The 16,402-nt window shown below is 40.8% G+C and overlaps 1 protein-coding gene across 1 annotated transcript in view; it reads left to right on the forward strand.

Moving 5' to 3' along the window:
* LOC308082111 (SH3 and multiple ankyrin repeat domains protein 2-like) overlaps positions 1-16,402 on the forward strand; it is a 163,292-nt gene that overhangs the window by 95,283 nt on the left and 51,607 nt on the right. Inside the window, 1 exon segment of the mRNA XM_080423731.1 lies at positions 13,917-14,052. Coding sequence (XP_080279857.1) covers positions 13,917-14,052 — 136 coding nt within the window.

Below are 16,402 nucleotides of genomic sequence, written 5' to 3' on the forward strand. Positions count from 1 at the left end.
TTAGATTATTTTTAGATTACTTTTGGATTACAGACAATTAAAACCAAGTTGTGATTTCTTGTGCAAGTTGCTATAGTGTCTAGAAGGGAGAGTAGGCTAGGCGATGTGTCTACTGTATGTTCATCATTGCATATAGCCTATACGGCCCATAAGTCTCAAACAGGAATGACACACGCAATATCCCCTATATTACAGCGATCTATGATTATGTTTGGTGTTGGTAAACATAGTAAAATAAAGAGTGCAGCCTACGGGAGTGTTGTGGAGCTGCATGTGCTTTGGCTTGCAGATGCTTCTTCAAATGGAAACTGACAAGCAATTAATCCAGGCATACATCTTACTCAGGAAGGAGATCTCTGGTTGCCAAACAAGGAATGGAGATGACCTGGACACTCTATACATGTGCTGACTATTAAATGATAGTGGATTTTAGATTTGTGTTTTAGGTTATTAGATTTTTAGATAAGCAATTGCATTTTTTAATTTTGTTTTATTTTGTAATCAGTGCTGAAAGCTGAATAAACATAAACATGACAGTGAATAATACTCCTTTCACCAACAAATCCAATATAATGTGAATAATGCCATGACGTAAGGCATGGGTCTTCAACAGGGGATCCGGGACCCCTAGGGGGTCCTCAGAGTTACTACATTAGCTAGCCACTTGAAACCCAATCATCCGTATTCTGAGGGGAACATTAGCCGAAAAAATAGCAGATCTACAAGCTCACAACGCCTCGCTCTGCGAGGCGTTGTGAGCTTGTAGATCGGCTATTTTCTACACCAAGATGTTTGGTGTAGATAGGGTAAAAAGGGCCACAGGTCAAGTTTACTAAATATTGAGGGTTTAAGGTAAAATCCCTGAAAATGTATTCATGGATTAATGTAACTAACATGAATCAAACATATATCAATAGATAATGTGTAAACAAATAAACACAAAACATTAATTTACACAACACTGATGATAGTGTCTGTCAAGTCACTGAAGCCAGTCTATGTAACTATCTATGGAATATATGAAAAAGTTTAATCTGCAGCACAACTTAATGAGCGTCGCGCCCGTCACAGAAATGCGCAGCGCAAGTTCTGTCAGGGAACACAGTGCAGTGTTGGTGGCCTATTGGACCACGTCAGCTCCACGTACTCATCCACTCACACTCATTTCATTCTCAGACCGCTCTATTTAAAGGTTCTATGACATTCATTTTCACTTTTTTTATTTTTTATGTTTTTTTGGGGGTTTTATGACCTCAATTACACCCAAAAAATCTGAACTTTGAACATTCAGTGGATTTTCTGTGGTCTGGGGTTTTCTGAATAATTAGGCTGAAAAGTAATCTGAGCTTGGCCCTTCGACAGTGAGGTCACAGTCGATTAATCCCGCCCACTCTCCTCCTCGCCCCTCCCCTCCCCTATCCTTTCCTTTGGGGGGGGGCGGAGCAGAGGCGATGATTGACAGGCAAAATCCCTCACCAGCGACACCCGCAGGCAAAGATTTCTTTTTTCATTGCAGTTGAAAAGGCTTTAGAAATGTGAGACAAAAACACCTACAGTGAATCACTGGAGTGGAATTTTCAGTTAAAACTTTTTGTACACGTTTGAAGGACCAGGACAAAGACTCTGAATGTGGTGTAAACATGAATGTCATGAAACCTTTAAGCTGGAAGTTTGCAGTTTGCATTCTGCTTGCTTTTGCTGCACACACACCGTTGCTGCTGCTGCTGCGCTGCTGTTCATTGCTGTTGCTACAATTGCTGCTCACCTTCCACCACCCCAGCTACCACCTGTTGTTTTGGATCTGCTGTTATGTACGGGGTATAGAGTCCAGAAGTCCTGACGTCACTCGTTCATCCCCTGGGTCGTAGAAGTCATTTCTCTATGGAGAATAACATTGGGTCATCTTAGAATCGTCTCATATAAGAATTGTGGTCCAAAAATAAACAACCTGTCTCGGCGATATTATCAGGGAGGAGCCTCTGTATCGTTTATGATAGTCAGTCACTTATATTTGATACAGTCTGTTTCTGGAGAAAATGTAACTAATTCGGCGGAAGTAACATTAGCATTTTCTCACCGTCAGCTGATGCTTCATATCCATAAGAGTCAAACCGTCAGGGGTCATTTGTTTATTTTTGGAACACAGTTCTTATTTGACGTGATATTAAACACATCTATGGGAATTCAGAACGGGGGGGGGGGGGGGGTGAACACGACCCAGGTAGGATTTGTAAATTACGTCAGACTTCTGTGCTCTATGGTTGGGAGATGTGCTTCATCAGAGTACCTAAAAGCAGATCCAATTCATCGCCAAACCATAATAAATATATTGCTCATTTTATATTCAATAAATATATCTTATCCTTCATGAGTTGTCTTTATCCATTTATGAGTTGTCCTGACAGAAATACTTTCGTGCCGCGCTGCGAGCTTGTATATCTGCTATTTTTGAGCATAAATTTTTTAGGTATTTTTACTTTACTTATATATTTTGAATATTCTATACTTTTACTTCTACTCCACTACATCTCAGATCCAAATATTGTACTTTTACTCCACTATGATTATTTGAAAACTTTAGTTACTAGTTACTACGTACATTTTGATTATTATTACAAAACATACATTACCCACTTCAGCTCTATATACATTTCGGCCATTTGAAAATAGCAGATCTACAAGCTCACAATGTGAGCTTGTAGATCTGCTATTTTCAAAAAAACATTACATTTGAAAACTTGAAATGGGACATTTCTGCACAATGAGTACTTTTACTTTTGGTACTTTAAGTATATTTTGATAGCAATAATTTTGTACTTTAATCAAGTAAATTTAGAATTCTGGACTTTTACTTGTAACAGAGTATTTCTACATTGCTGTATTGATACTTTTACTTGAGTAAAATGTGTGAGTACTTTCTCCACCACTGGAATCATGTTGTCCTATAAAAGTGATCCCATGACATCTGGGGAGGGTTGTTATCGCCTGGCCCGCTCCAACGGGGCAGATTAACGCCCTGGCATGTCTGGCCTGGACAGATTATCTCTGTGATTATTAACCAGATTAGTATCAGCCAGCTACTGACTGGATGGCATGGGCCGGTCTGTCACATGATGCACTGGATTGAATCTCCATTTGGAGCCACTAGAGGCGACATGGTCCTACAAATCGGACAAATCCTACAAAATAAAAATCTATGTTTACTGGTACTAGATCTATGTTTACTGGTACTAGATCTATGTTTACTGGTACTAGATCTATGTTTACTGGTACTAGATCTATGTTTACTGGTGCTAGATCTATGTTTACTGGAGCTAGATCTATGTTTACTGGTACTAGATCTATGTTTACTGGTGCTAGATCTATGTTTACTGGTGCTAGATCTATGTTTACTGGAGCTAGATCTATGTTTAGTGGAGCTAGATCTATGTTTACTGGTGCTAGATCTATGTTTAGTGGAGCTAGATCTATGTTTAGTGGAGCTAGATCTATGTTTACTGGTGCTAGATCTATGTTTAGTGGAGCTAGATCTATGTTTACTGGAGCTAGATCTATGTTTACTGGAGGTAGATCTATGTTTACTGGTGCTAGATCTATGTTTACTGGAGCTAGATCTATGTTTACTGGTGCTAGATCTATGTTTACTGGTGCTAGATCTATGTTTACTGGTGCTAGATCTATGTTTACTGGAGCTAGATCTATGTTTACTGGAGCTAGATCTATGTTTACTGGAGCTAGATCTATGTTTACTGGTGCTAGATCTATGTTTACTGGAGCTAGATCTATGTTTACTGGAGCTAGATCTATGTTTACTGGAGCTAGATCTATGTTTACTGGTGCTAGATCTATGTTTACTGGAGCTAGATCTATGTTTACTGGAGCTAGATCTATGTTTACTGGTGCTAGATCTATGTTTACTGGAGCTAGATCTATGTTTACTGGAGCGAGATCTATGTTTACTGGTGCTAGATCTATGTTTACTGGAGCTGATCTATGTTTACTGGTGCTAGATCTATGTTTACTGGAGCTAGATCTATGTTTACTGGAGCTAGATCTATGTTTACTGGTGCTAGATCTATGTTTACTGGTGCTAGATCTATGTTTACTGGAGCTAGATCTATGTTTACTGGTGCTAGATCTATGTTTACTGGTGCTAGATCTATGTTTACTGGTGCTAGATCTATGTTTACTGGAGCTAGATCTATGTTTACTGGTGCTAGATCTATGTTTACTGGTGCTAGATCTATGTTTACTGGAGCTAGATCTATGTTTACTGGAGCTAGATCTATGTTTACTGGAGCTAGATCTATGTTTACTGGAGCTAGATCTATGTTTACTGGAGCTAGATCTATGTTTACTGGAGCTAGATCTATGTTTACTGGTGCTAGATCTATGTTTACTGGTGCTAGATCTATGTTTACTGGAGCTAGATCTATGTTTACTGGAGCTAGATCTATGTTTACTGGAGCTAGATCTATGTTTACTGGTGCTAGATCTATGTTTACTGGTACTAGATCTATGTTTACTGGTGCTAGATCTATGTTTACTGGAGCTAGATCTATGTTTAGTGGAGCTAGATCTATGTTTACTGGAGCTAGATCTATGTTTACTGGAGCTAGATAACACGAGAGTGTGTTGCTGGGACAAAGAAAGGACGATAACAAAGTTGATTTTCTCCTATTTTGTCTCTCTGAAAAAAAAGCCATTTTAGTGTGAAAATCTTGTAAATATTGTGTCTTGTGACGATCGGATCCAATATTTAGTTCAGTGACCATTAGGTTAAAGAATGTTTCAGAAGCTGTGTTCACGTTCACTCTTCCATTGGAATCAATAGACTCCAGCCTGCTTCCTCTCTCCTAAAGAGGCTCCACCTACTTCACAAAGATACACGAAGTAAACCGGAGATGGCATGTCTTGCTATTAAGTCTTGGATTCAGCTACTGACTGGATGGCATGGCCCTGGCATGTTCCTGTCACATGACAATGCACTGGATCCAGGCCTTGTGTCTGTGTGGTTGGAGGGCCAGGATGAGGGTTGATGTTGTGGAGCTCTCTGATGTAATGTTTATGATAATGTCAACAAATGCATAGAGTACAGAAGTCCTGACGTCACTCGTTCATCCCCAGGTTCGTAAAGTACTTTCTCTATGGAGAATAACATTGGGTCATCATAGAATCGTCTCATATAAGAATTGTGTTCTTATAATAAAATAAATAAATAAACAAACTGTCTCTGCAATATTGTCAGGAAGGTGGCTCTGTATCGTTTATGATAGTCAGTCACTTATATTTGATTCAGTCTGTTTCTGGCGAAAATTTAACTAATTCGGCGGAAGTAACATTATCGTTTTCTCACCGTCAGTTGATGCTTCATATCCATAAGAGTCAAACCGCCGGGGTCATTTATTTATTTTTTGAACACAGTTCTTATTTGACGCGATATTAAACACGTCTATGGGGATTCAGAATGGGGGTGGAAAACCGCGAACCAGGTAGACAAACCTAGGATGTGTAAATTACGTCAGACTTCGGTGCTCTATTGGAGAACCAGATAGCAACATGTCACCGTGACTGTGTAATGTACCAGACCAGTATAGCAAGAAGCTAAATGTTACTGCTCAAAAAGATGTATTTATTTCTGGTCGTTTGCAGACTCTTTATACACTTTCTTCGTTAAAACCGTACCTCGCAAATGTGAATGTTCACACTAACAGTGTGAGTTTGTGCAAGTTGTTGCAGTCTTATCAGAGATTGAGAATGCAAAGTGTCATTAATATACAGTATCTCTACCAGGCAGGTTCTATAGTGATGGTGCAGTGGAATATGTACGTATAGGCATGTTTGTGTTTGATGTTTGATTGGACAGTTGACTGGAAGCAAACGTTCACAAGAGCAGAATGTTGACACACTCTCTGGATAACACATGAGTTAACTTAGGGTCCATGTGGTTCCATTTGAACACTCTCCTAGTGACACTGAGGATTTGACTGTGTTCCCTATTGTGCCCCCAATCACTCACTCATTCATTCACTCACTTGAATGTCACAACCATACAATTTACTCAGCTCTCTCTCCGTCTCTCTCTCTCTCTCTCTCTCTCTCTCTCTTCTCTCTCTCTCTCTCTCTCTCTCTCTCTCTCTCTCTCTCTCTCTCTCTCTCTCTCTCTCTCACACAGAGGGGGTATTGGATGGCTGTGTTAACCACAGAGACAATGACTGTGGTTAGAGCTAATCAATGACACTAAACCACATGGTGTATCTGATGTCTCCCATTGATCTGACTCAGACTTTTAAATGCACTGATCTAATCAGAGAGAGAGAGAGAGAGAGAGAGAGAGAGAGAGAGAGAGCAGAGAGAGAGAGAGAGAGAGAGAGAGAGAGAGAGAGAGAGATGGAAGAGTATAGGGGGTAAACCTGACTTCACTTATGTCAGGTTAGTCAATAATTAAAATAGTTGGACAGAATTTCAGTGGAGAGTTTCCAAACAGTATAATGGCATCTATAAGAGTGTTCGTCTGTCTGGGTATCAGCTTGTCCGGAGCAAACTACCAGAGCATTCAGCCTATAGGGTTGTTGCCAACTACCCTGTCCCTTGTTTCCAAGGAAAACACGGGACGCCCGGAAAAAGATCAAATCTCACTGTATTTATATGTACAGTTTTTGTATATTTTATTAACCACTAGGACACTTTAGTCTGTGTGTGTGTGTGTGTGTGTGTGTGTGTGTGTGTGTGTGTGTGTGTGTGTGTGTGTGTGTGTGTGTGTGTGTGTGTGTGTGTGTGTGTGTGTGTGTGTGTGTGTGAGAGAGAGAGTGTGTCTGTCTGTCCGTCCGTCCGTCCTCCGGGCATTGTTGTGTAATCAGCAAGAAACAGCGGATTATATAAGGTGACTCTTCTGTGAGAAGCAGGGCTGTGTGTGTGTGTGTGTGTGGGCACGTGCGCGAGTGTTGACAGCACGTCACGTGATGTGAGTGTGTTTGTGTTGACACTGACAGTGTCTCACGTGTGTGTGTGTGTGTGTGTGTGTGTGTGTGTGTGTGTGTGTGTGTGTGTGTGTGTGTGTGTGTGTGTGTGTGTGTGTGTGTGCGTGCGTGCGTGCGTGCGTATGTGTATGACACTAGATGTAAGGGACTTGAGGTCACAGTAGACCAGCTGTTGGGACTTCTGTCCCTAATTACCTAAATGGATGAGAGACATCAACTCTGTCTCTCTCTCTCTCTCGCATTCAATTCAATTCAAAGGGGCTTCATGAGGAAACATTACGTTTACATTGCCAAAGCAAACATGAAAAAAACCAACAAAAATCCAGACTAAGAAATGCTTGCATTGTACAATTAAAACGCAATGAAGAGCAGTGTAAACATAGCTCTGTCATCCTGCAAAATCAGGACAATTGTGCATTTGCTGTTGGGAGCATTTATATGCACACGCAAGCTGGGCTAACTCGGTATAAAGCCTTTAGCCTTTGGAACAAACAGCAATATTACATTTTTTCTCTCTCTCTCTCTCTCTCTCTCTCTCTCTCTCTCTCTCTCTCTCTCTCTCTCTCTCTCTCTCTCTCTCTCTGAATAATTCACATAAAACACATAGCCGACCAACACAATATGAATAATGTTCATTGTAATCACAAAGCTGTGGATGTTTGCTATTATTACTTTTCTTTTCTCCAATGTTTCTTCACTTGTAAACAAAGTACAGTGGAGTCTGTGAGCACAATCACAAAATAATAATCATGCTGCAAGCTGTGCCTCTGTTGAATTGATGGAAGTATACTCACATGTTTTACTTAAGTAAAGGTAAAAGTATCAATACTGCAATGTAGATATACTCTGTTACAAGCAGAAGTCCCGTATTCAACATGTACTTGAGTAAATATACTTAAAGTAACACAAGTAAAAGTAGCCTACTCATTGTGCAGCATGTCCCCATTTCACAAGTTCAACATGTATACAAAAATATTTTTTAAATAGCCGATCTATAAGCTCACAATGCGTCGCGTCGCGACGCATTGTGAGCTTGTAGATCTGCTATTTTCAAATGGCAGAAATATATATAGGGCTGAAGTGGTTAGTGTGTTTTGTAATAATAATCAAGTTCTACAAAGTGACTACACTAGTAACTAAAGTTTTCATATAATTGCAGTGGAGTAAAAGTACAATATTGTTTTTCTGACATGTAGTTGAGTAGAAGTAAATTGATTGAAAATTGTAAATACTGAAGAAAGTAAAAAATACCTCAATTTTGTACTCAAGTACAAAATTGTACTTGAGTACAGTACTTGAGTACATGTACTTAGTTACTTTACACCACTGGCCAGCTGGTGCTATTGTAGTTGTCCCTCACAGCATCTCTCTGGTGACATGACAGGAAGTCCATGATTAGATTTGATGGTATATCATTGTTTAATTGCATGTATTGTGTTATTATTATACAATTAAAATGTCTAATTGTTATGTTGAGCACCACAGTGAGCAGGACCAGACCTCCACGCATATATCCATAGGAATCCGGGGAATCATAGAAATAGCCTCTCAACGCTTTGTTGAGCTTTCTAAAGCCGATGAAAATGGGGAAAGCATCTGTGTGTCATTTTAGATCTTAGCGTCGGCTATTCAAAAATAGCAGATATACAAGCTCACAGCTCGTCACTTAGTACATCTGCTATTTTCTTTTACATTTTTGAAAAATCTTGAAGGTATTTGAAAAGTGATGAATAATTTTTAACATGCGGACACGGGGGGGTCATACATGTCAAAAATACATGTCATTTTGGGTCTCCTCGGCATGAAAGCGTTTGAGAACCACTGATTTAGAAGGCATTTGTAGAATCGGCCTCGGGTCTTAAGGGGTTAAAGTGGTTAAACGGATCTAGTCGCTGCTTTTGGGCTTGTTTTCATGGACCTGGATGCTTGTTTCTCTCACAAAATCTGGCGACACTGTCTGCGTACCTCCGTGCCTGCTGTGTGTATGTTGTCCCTCAGTGCTTCCCGTACCGGCCCTGCACGCACACGCTGTCAGATAAGAGATAACCAGTGGTGGAAAAAGTACTCACATTTTGTACTTAAGTAAAAGTACCAATACCACAGTGTAGAAATACACTGTTACGAAATAAAAGTCCGGTATTCAAAATTTACTTGAGTAAAAGTACAAAAGTATTGGCATCGAAATGTATTTAAAGTACCAAAGGTAAAGTACCAATGTTTGCTTAAAATATATATACATTCAAAGATTGTTAACCCATGGGGGTCCCTGGAACAACATATGTTGAGATGGGGGTCCATGGCCAAATGCATATCATTTTGGGGGTCCTTGACATGAAAAGGTTTGAGAACCACTCATTACAGCAACATAAGTATTTTTCAGAAAACTGTTAGGATTTAGAAGACATTTGTAGAATAGAATCCCCCAGAAGCAAAGATTTTAGTTACAAATGTTTGCTTCAAAAGATTTGCACATATTTTCATGATTTTTCAAAAAAGAATAGCAGCTCTACAAGCTCATAGCGCTATGAGCTTGTAGATCTGCTATTTTTTGAATAGTCCAAAGTATAAAATAATGGTTAAAGTGGTTCAAATCTAAAATGACAAATGATAAGTTCCCGGTCTGAATGGGTTAAATTCCCAATCTTGGGTTTTGAACACTATTCTGCCTGGCTGTCCTGCATTTGGGTTTTTCTCACCACACCACCAGATGGTGACAACACAGCCCTGCATCAGAGCAGGGTGCAGGTCAGTGTGCACTCTGACCTGCACCGACTGCACTGAACACACCAACGACCAGAGAGCACGCCCCGGCGCTCCCAACGCACCCTACATCACCTTTGAGAATCTCTCGTAGCGTTAGCAGCTAATTGAGCTAACTGGCCAGACTCTAACGCTATGCACCTGCCGTCCATGATGTAAGCGAACGGCTCGTAAAATGAGCTTTGAGCTTTATTATGATGACAAACGTTTTCACTGGCGTCGGAAGATGGAGCATGTTTTTATACTGGATCCTTTGGTTATCGAAATGCAATTCATTACAGCACAGCGATTCAGCTGTCACGCAGGCACGCAGGCACGCACACACCCGCGCGCGGGTGATGGGAGATGGATCGTGGCCCCTTTTGCTATTCATCCAAATGTGCCGGCAATTATTTCCAGCACAGGGATTCCATGTCTGCCTCACCTACACACACACACACACACACACACACACACACACACACACAGGGGTGAAAGTGGCTCAGTTTTCTTGCCGGAACTGTGAAGACGCGCGGCTTCGCCGCGCGGCCGGGGGAGTGCGTTTTTTTTTGCGGTTCTGGGCGGATTGGGTCCGTTTTTTTCGCGGTTCTGGGCGGATTGGGTTCGTTTTTTTTTCCAGTTTTTGGTTTCTTTATTTTGGTTTTAGGGTTAGGATTAGGAGTTAGGTTAGGGTTATGTTATTTAATTCATATTTTTGCCTGATTTTACCAATTTATTATCACAAAAAACAATTTCTGCCTAATAAAATATTCAAACAAAATGGGTTTATACTAATGTAAAAAATGTGGTTATATGGCGGATTTGGGAGGGTTCTTTCTGTGTTTTGGGAGGGTTCCAAATGTTTTGGGCAGTGGTGTAAAGTAACTAATTACATTTACTCAAGTACTGTACTTTAGTAAAATGATTAGGTACTTTTACTTTACTGGAGTATTTCCAATTGTCTATACTTTTACTTTACTCCACTACATCTCAGAGGCAAATATTGTACTTTTACTCCACTACAATTATTTGAAAACTTTAGTTACTTTGCAGATATACATTATTACATTATAAATCATACATTAATCCCTTTAGCCCTATTTTATACCTAGGCTATTTGAAAATAGCCGATCTACAAGCTCCACAAGCTTGTAGATTTGCTATTTTCAAACATTTTAGTAGTTTTACTTTTGGTACTTTAAGTACATTTTGATACCAATACTTTTGTACCTTATCTCAAGTAAATTTTCAATTCCAAACTTTTAACAGAGTGCTTTACATACATACATTGCAGTATTGATACTTTTACTTAAGTAATTGAGTACTTTTCCCACCACTGTACCTGGGCGTTGTTGTTCTACAAACTTTGTTTTTAACCACATTGTCAGCTTCTTCAACTCTGTCTTCTTTTCTCTTAAACATCTCAATTAGTTTTCGTTGCATTGTGCTTCATTTATTTTTAAAATTGCATTCTTCATCAAAACAGTGTTTATTTCCCCTCGCGTTTCTTTTCTTTTTTTCTCCAGAAAAGACGTGTTGATACTGTTGAACCAATCAGAACTAACTATGCTAGTCTGTCAGCCAACCAGAAACATGTTTTGAACGTTGGTGGGATTTAATTCGTCGTAAAGCCCGCCTTCTTTATCCGGTAATTTGCACATACACACATAGGCACGGACAACGGCCGTTTCCGTATCCGTTTTATACCGGATCTCCAACCTGCAAAGTGAATTGATCCCAGTCCCAGTTTCGTTTCGCTGGGGAGAAGAGGAGACGCTTCGCCTCTCGGCTCCGTAAAATAAATAAACACCGTAAAAATTGCACGGATTATGCTGACACAAACACACAGTGGAACAATTCAAAAGCACTTTATTAGAAAATTTAATAATTGTGTATGTTAATCTGACGTTAGTAGATTATGTTTTCTTCTTGAACATGGCCATGGGTCTGTGGCAGGTTATTTAATATGGGATTTTCACAACTACCTTCGAATTTTTCTTAACGGAACGGCGTTCCGGGACCAAATCTTTTACCGGAACGCCGTTCCGGACCGTGCCGGCCCACTTTCACCCCTGCACACACACACACACACACACACACACACACACGCGCACGCACGCGCACACACACACACACACACACACGCACACACATGCACACGCACACACACACAGAGAGAGAGAGAGAGAGCCTTTTCACTAGTAGCCCCCCAAATGATGGAATGCCTTAAGTCTCACTTTTATACCTTGGCTTTTGATCCCGCTTTAGAGTTGTGTGGTCTCTGTCTAGATCCACTGGCTGTTGATACAGCGCCTGTGTGTTCAATCCACACCCCCACTTCCTCTTCTTCACATCCTGGCTGATGGCGTTTTGGTTGGTTCTCTCCAACAGGCTGGCGTTTGATATGTTATCGGGCAACCTGAGGTTCAGGATGTGTCTTAAGCATCTGTTAACAAAGGTCTGGAGTTTGTTGGTGGTAATATTTGTCACTCTCCATGTCTCTGATCCATAGAGGAGAACTGACTTGACGTTGGTGTTGAATATTCTGATCTTGTTTTTGAGGGACAGTGCCTTGGAGTTCCAGATGGGTCGCAGCGTGGTAAAAGCCTGTCTGGCCTTGTTTATTCTGCTTTTGATGTCATCGTCTGATCCACCCTCTTTGCCAAGTATGCTCCCGAAATGTGTGAAGCGGTCAGTCTCTTTGATGTTCTCTCCCTGTAGTTGGACTGGGAGTTCCTGTTTGTTGTTTAGCCTTATCGATTCTGTCTTCTTCACATTTATCTTTAGGCCAGTATTAGCTGCCTCTTCGGAGAGTAGTGTTAGCTTGGACTGTGCATGTTGATGTTTGTGCGAAAGAAGACACACATCATATGCAAACTCAAGGCCTTCAATTTGTTTGGTGAAGGTCCACTGGATGCCTGTCTTACTGGCCATGGCTGTGTTTCACATGATCCAGTCGATGGCCATCAAGAAGATTGTTGGTGACAACATACAGCCTTGTCTCAACCCGGTCTTAACTTCAAGAGGGCAAGTAAGCTTTCCGTTGTGGATGATTTGGCAGTTGGAATCCTCATACAGATGTTGAATGATGTTGATGAATTTCTGAGGTAATCCATAGTGTTGCATCAGTTTCCAGATGGTCTCCCTGTCCAAACTGTCGAAGGCCTTCTCAAAGTCCACCAATGTTAAGTAAAGAGGAGACTGCCATTCAATGGACTGTTGGATTATCATACGCAGAGTAGCGATGTGGTCTGTACTGTCCTGGCGAAATATTTACTGTACCAAATGTACAGTAGAATTTGAAAAATACTGTACATCTTGTGAAGACAATTTTGCTGGTCCTCACGAGAGAAATGTTTTATGGTTAATAAAAAGGTTTCAAGTGCTAGGCTTGCAATGTATCAGGTTAGAATTAGGTATTTAGAGGTTAGGTCTAGGGGTTAGGGTTGGCGTTATTATGCCTGATTTATTGTACATACTGTAGGTGCGTACACTGAAGATAGCCGATCTACAAGCTCACGATGGCCTTGTGGTTTGAGTTAAAAAATTGCTTTCATAATATTGACGTCCTAAAATGTTGATGTCCTCACATCCCAGGCCTGGGCATGTATATAAACTGACCACCAGGGCTGAAATTCACTGGCATGACAAAGAGCAAAGCCAAACAACTTGCTAAACATCGCTCTGTTTCAGCTGTTACAGGCAGTTTGTCTGTGTGGAGGAGAAGGTGCTTTATAAACCTGGATAGGCTCCAGTACGTTCAAAATTCAGCTGCCAGAGTTCTCACCCGCACCAAGCCCCCCCCCCCCCCCTTACCCGTAAACAACTGCAACTCTCAATGGAGCCTGGCCATGCTCCAACACTGGACTATTTTAAGGCTGCCTTGAAAAGACACCTATTCTCTCAGGCTTATGGCAAATAGTTGTTTGTTGTTTTCTGTGGTTGTTTGTTTGTTGGTTCTTCGTTGTTTTTGATGTAAAACGTCTTTGGGTTCATGAAAGGCGCTATATAAATTCAAGCTGTTATTATTATTATTATTACTATTATTATTATATGTACCCTACCGTTAGGTGTCCATGAACTGTATAACCCTGTCACATTTGTTTACCTTTAAATTAACATGAATGTGTGGATTCAAATGAAGAATTAAAATGTGTGTGTGTGTGTGTGTGTGTGCGTGTGTGTGTGTGTGTCCAGGTAAACCAGGACAATGTGGTGAAGGTGGGCCACCGGCAGGTGGTCAACATGATCCGACACGGAGGGAACCAGCTGCTCATCAAGGTGGTGACGGTCAGTCGGAATCTGGACCCCGACGACACGGCCCGCAAAAAAGGTACAACAGCTTGTAGAGGCTTCTGATCTGTGCTACAACTTAATTTTACTGGATTCAGTATTTAGATATTTGATATTCATTTGATCAGACATGCCTCCCTCCCATTTGTGACTGAATACAATGCTTTGGGCCGCAAGGGGGCCATGGTTAAAAAAAAGTACAGCATGTAAGCTTTCAAATGATGTGTTGTTTATTGAAATCGGAAAATAATTGAAGAAGATATGGACATTTGAATCTTGTTAAGCCAGAATAGTCAAAGCACAGAAAACGGCTTCCAAAGATTTCACAAATTCAGGGCCTGTTAATGGGCGTTAACAATGGGTAATTTATTTAACCCCTAACCACACCTCAACGAAGCCCATTGAACTTCAAACTCCATGTTAGACTCTAATGAACGACTCTTTGAAAACACACGTTCTAGTGACTGATAATGTCCTTCTAATGAATGTTAGACTCATTGAAAACACACATCTCTGCTTCTGCTGACTGATATTGTCCTTTTAATGAATGTTAGACTCATTGAAAACACCGTCCCTGCTTCTGATAACTGATATTGTCCTTCTAATGAATGTTAGACTCATTGAAAACACTGTCCGTGCTGCTGGTGGTTGATATTGTCCTTCTAATGAATGTTAGACTCATTGAAAACACTGTCCGTGCTGCTAGTGGTTGATATTGTCCTTCTAATGAATGTTAGACTCATTGAAAACACACGTCTCTGCTTCTGGTGACTGATATTGTCCTAATGAATGGTAGGCTCATCCCTGCTTATGCGTCAACCCCAGTTTATTTCATGACCTGAAAAGCAGGTCACTTCAGGCCATTTGCAGAAAGCGATGCTTCCATCAACCCCACCGCTCTGGAACAACTAGGGCTGCCACGACTACATGAAATTCTAATGAGAGAAACCCGGCCGGGCGTCCCTTATTCCCAAGAAAAATAACTCCAATAAGTCCAATTTCCTCAAGGGTCTAGCGGGTTTAAGTGGTGAAGCAACCTGTATTATAGTATTATGTATATGAGCTGTTTGAACTTATACGATGTGTGTCATTGATTTATTCACATTAAACAATGAATAAAGTTTGTCTCTGAGTTCAATAAGGACACATCTTTTAGTTTCCAACGAAGGGTCACATCCGTGTTTCAAGGGACGGTTGGCGACCGCAACAACTCAAAGCTAAAGCCTCATCCTTTGCATATTGGTTTGCGTTCATATTTGTTTGTTTTTTTGTGGTTAAAAGCATTTAGTCATTCATAACCCTCTCTAACTATAGTCCTGCATTCTGCTGAGCTGTACCTCATGTCACAACCTAAACATCAACAATATGAGACAGACGCAAATGCTTCCAGACAGGGGTTTACTTTATTTATAGTGCAAGAAGCGTTGCCTTGAACTATGAATCATAACTCGTCTTCTCTCTCCCAGCGATCCCTCCTGCATAGAGCTGCTGTTAAACAGAAGCAGTCAGTTTGATTAGCGTGTCTAGCATTGTGTAGCTCAAAGTTTCTATGGAAAGTATGAATATAGGCATTATCAAAACATGCTCAAATCAATATATCGTGTCTGTCGGGTGGAAACCTCATATGTCCAAAACTGTTACTTTTCAGGATAAAAATTCCAATTAGCAAATTAGCTAAAGCAGCAGATACACAGGCTTTAACCCATTAATACCTGGAACGCATCTGAGTCACTTTCGATTTCTTTGGCTATTCAAAAATAGCAGATATACAAGCTCATAGCGCGGCACCGAGTGCCGCGCTATGAGCTTGTAGATCTGCTATTTTTGAAAAATCGGGAAAAAATATTTTGAATATTTTTTTCAAAAAACTGTTAGGATTTAGATTTTTTTAAAGAATCGCCTCAGGTCTTAATGGGTGAAACACGTCGCTTCGCGTTGCGTTTACAGCTTGTAGATCTGCTACTTTTGATGCGTTTGTGTGACGCTGTAGTGTGATCAAGTGGGGCGTTAATTTTACGGGAAAACACAAAAAAGTTAAAATATGGAGATAAGAGGTTTTTCTGCCCGACAACAACGATATGAGACGTACTGTACCGGCCGTGGGAGATGTTCAGATGTACACACCGGCTCCAATTTCAGCCATTCCGCCAGACCAATTTAGCGCACCGCAGAGACTACACTGTCCAGCACTGGGACTAACGTTCATTGCTACACAGTATGAACATGCAATTAACATGCAATTAACATGCAATTAACATGCAATTAACATGGCACAATGGAGTCTCCTTACTCCTCCAGTGACACATGTACCCAGGTGTACACAGGTGGTGTCAGGTGGTAGGACAGCTACCAATCTGGGAACCCATTCAGTTTATGTTTGCCTCTGGGGG

The sequence above is a fragment of the Gymnoscopelus braueri genome, assembly GCF_963280865.1.
Source record: "Gymnoscopelus braueri genome assembly, chromosome: 1".
NCBI lineage: Eukaryota > Metazoa > Chordata > Actinopteri > Myctophiformes > Myctophidae > Gymnoscopelus > Gymnoscopelus braueri.